Source organism: Gekko japonicus, unplaced genomic scaffold (genome assembly GCF_001447785.1).
Source record: "Gekko japonicus isolate JY-2015 unplaced genomic scaffold, Gekko_japonicus_V1.1 scaffold2963, whole genome shotgun sequence".
NCBI classification, from domain to species: Eukaryota; Metazoa; Chordata; class Lepidosauria; order Squamata; family Gekkonidae; genus Gekko; species Gekko japonicus.
In genome coordinates this window covers 129292-131751 of record NW_015168745.1, presented here as the reverse complement: position 1 = coordinate 131751, position 2460 = coordinate 129292, and the positions used below count along the sequence as shown (strand labels likewise).

Here is a 2460-nt window from a genome sequence, read left to right as displayed (position 1 = left end):
CAGATCCTTCATTGTTGCTAAATTTCAACCGACTCAGTCTGAGCCAACCAGCCACGGCTTGTAACGCCCGATAAAGGTCACTGGGACCAGAGTCCGACTGGGCGCCCAACATCAGATAGAGCTGGGTATCATCAGCATATTGATGACACCCAAGCCCACACCTCCGGGCAATCTGGGCGAGGGGGCGCATACAGACGTTAAACAACATCAGGGACAACACAGCTCCCTGGGGCACCCCACATTCAAGGGGGTGCCTTCAGGACCGCTGGTCCCCAATCGCCACCCTCTGTCCCCGACCTTGGAGAAAAGAGGTGAACCATTGAAGAGCAAGCCCCTGAATCCCTGCATCGGTGAGGCGGCAGGCCAGCAACTGGTGGTCGACCATGTTGAACGCAGCCAATGGATCTAACAACACCAGTGTCGCCACACCACCTCGATCCAGATGCCTACGGAGATCGTCAGTCACTGCGAACAGTACCGTCTCCATCCCGTGGCCCGGGCGAAAACCGGACTGGAAAGGATCGAGGACGGAAGCCTCATCCAGGTAGCCCTGTAGCTGTGACACCACCGCCCTCTCAATAAGTTTGCCTAAATAGGGCAAATTGGAAACCGGCCGATAGTTGGCCAATTCGGCCGGGTCCAAAGATGGTTTTTTCAAGAGAGGATGGACCATCACTTCCTTGAGTGCTCCGGGGAACCTTCCCTCTGCAAGGGACATTGACAATCTCCCGCAGTGCACCTCAAAACCCCTCATGGTCTGCTTTTGTTGACTCCTATTCTCAACTACTGGTGACCAGGATTAAGTTTTCAAAGGTCTTGGATTTTTGCATATAGTTTGTTCATGTCTTACTGTGATGTATTAACCTGAAAGTTTCACCTCGGCTAGTTTTAGTAAAGGAGCAGATGAAAACTCTGCCTTGAGTCTCAGTGGGAAAGGCAGGATACAAACTAAATAAATAAATATACAGGACCCTGATGGCAAGGAATACTATATAGGTGGAAAAAATATACAATGGCCACTGACAAGATGCATAAAGTTACCTGCTAGATAGAGAGTAAAAGATATAAATCGGTGGTAGCGAATTAGGAACTGAAGTTGTTCTCGCCTCTGAACAAACGTAGCAAAGTAATCCGCTACAGTCTCTCCATAAAAGAAGTAGTTCACGCATAGTAAGAAATACCTGTAATACAGAGAACAGCTAAGTTACTTTGGGGGAACAGGGTAATATGTAAAAAAAAATCCACTTTTCATATGGGTAGATTTTTGGAGAGATATTTGGGGAAATAAACTAAAAACTTAAAAAAATTACAGAGTTTATCTTAGGGAAGCCAGACATTCTGTACAATTATTAGATTCTGCAAAGTTATGGAGTCTTGTCTGAACAAGCAGATACATGAAGATGGAGGGAGAGGAGAGGAGAGGAATGCAATTTTCTAAATTGTTCAGTATCATAATTGTTCAACAGCATTCATTATTGTGGCGGGTTTGGAAATGACAGATGATGTTTCTGTAACATTCTATTTTTAAACTGCTGCTATGGAAAAAAAAGTTTTAAGCATTTAAATGCATTTTGACCTAAAGTGCCAAAAATCCAACAGCTATGAGACAAATAATTACATCCTAAGTCTGGACTTACTATACTATGAAGTCATCTTGATGGAATAGACCTGTATTGTCTGTAGCAGCAGAAAAGAGTCCAGTAGCACCTTAAAGGCTAACAAAATATGTGTCAGGGGATGAGCTTTCGCGAGCCACTGCTCACTTCTTCAGATCTTGATGGAATGTAATGGGAAAAGGATAGAAGAAGAGCCAGAAGAAAAATTTCCACTCACTGCTTACCAGCTTAACGTTCTAAACCACGGCAAGTCATAAGAACGATAGACTCTGTAACCTATAGTAATAATTTCATGGAAACATTTCACTTGTATGCTCAGCACCTGAAATTAAGGCAAAGGGCCAGTTAGTTTCCACATAAATATGCGCCACTCCCACAAAAGACTGAGTAGAAATACAATGCAAGGTATGTATCGCATTCACACACTGACACGTCCAGGTCACCTGGACCAGGGGTCCCTGATGTGGTGCTGGGGGGGCACCTTGGTGCCCACAGCTCGGAAGCCTGGAAAAAAGACCTCTTCGGCATCAAGAAGCCTGTGGCCAATCCGGCCAGGCAGTGGCAGTGTGGCGCTACGACTCAAAACAGCCCAGGAAGAACTAACGTCATCAAGCCAAGCCAAAAATGAATGCCACCCGGAACACGACTGAAGCCTACAGCTGAACAAAATCCCCATCAGCTCCAAACGTGTGCGATTTAAAGAATTATATGTTGTCCTCCCTTACCCCTATCATTGTTAGTCCCTTGTGAAAACCTGTGTAACTATAAATCACTCAGAGCCAGCAGCTCCGCAGGATTGAGCGAGCAATAAATCGGAAGGTATTATTATTATTATTATTATTAT

General features: G+C 45.0%; 1 protein-coding gene across 1 annotated transcript in view; it reads right to left on the bottom strand.

The window, feature by feature from the left end:
• The window catches only part of CDS1 (CDP-diacylglycerol synthase 1), a 79274-nt gene that overhangs the window by 16381 nt on the left and 60433 nt on the right, over positions 1-2460 (bottom strand). Inside the window, exons 4-5 of the mRNA XM_015415623.1 lie at positions 1841-1938; positions 1042-1181 (exon numbers count right to left, since the gene is read on the bottom strand). Coding sequence (XP_015271109.1) covers positions 1042-1181; positions 1841-1938 — 238 coding nt within the window. The remainder of the gene's footprint in view (positions 1-1041; positions 1182-1840; positions 1939-2460) is intronic.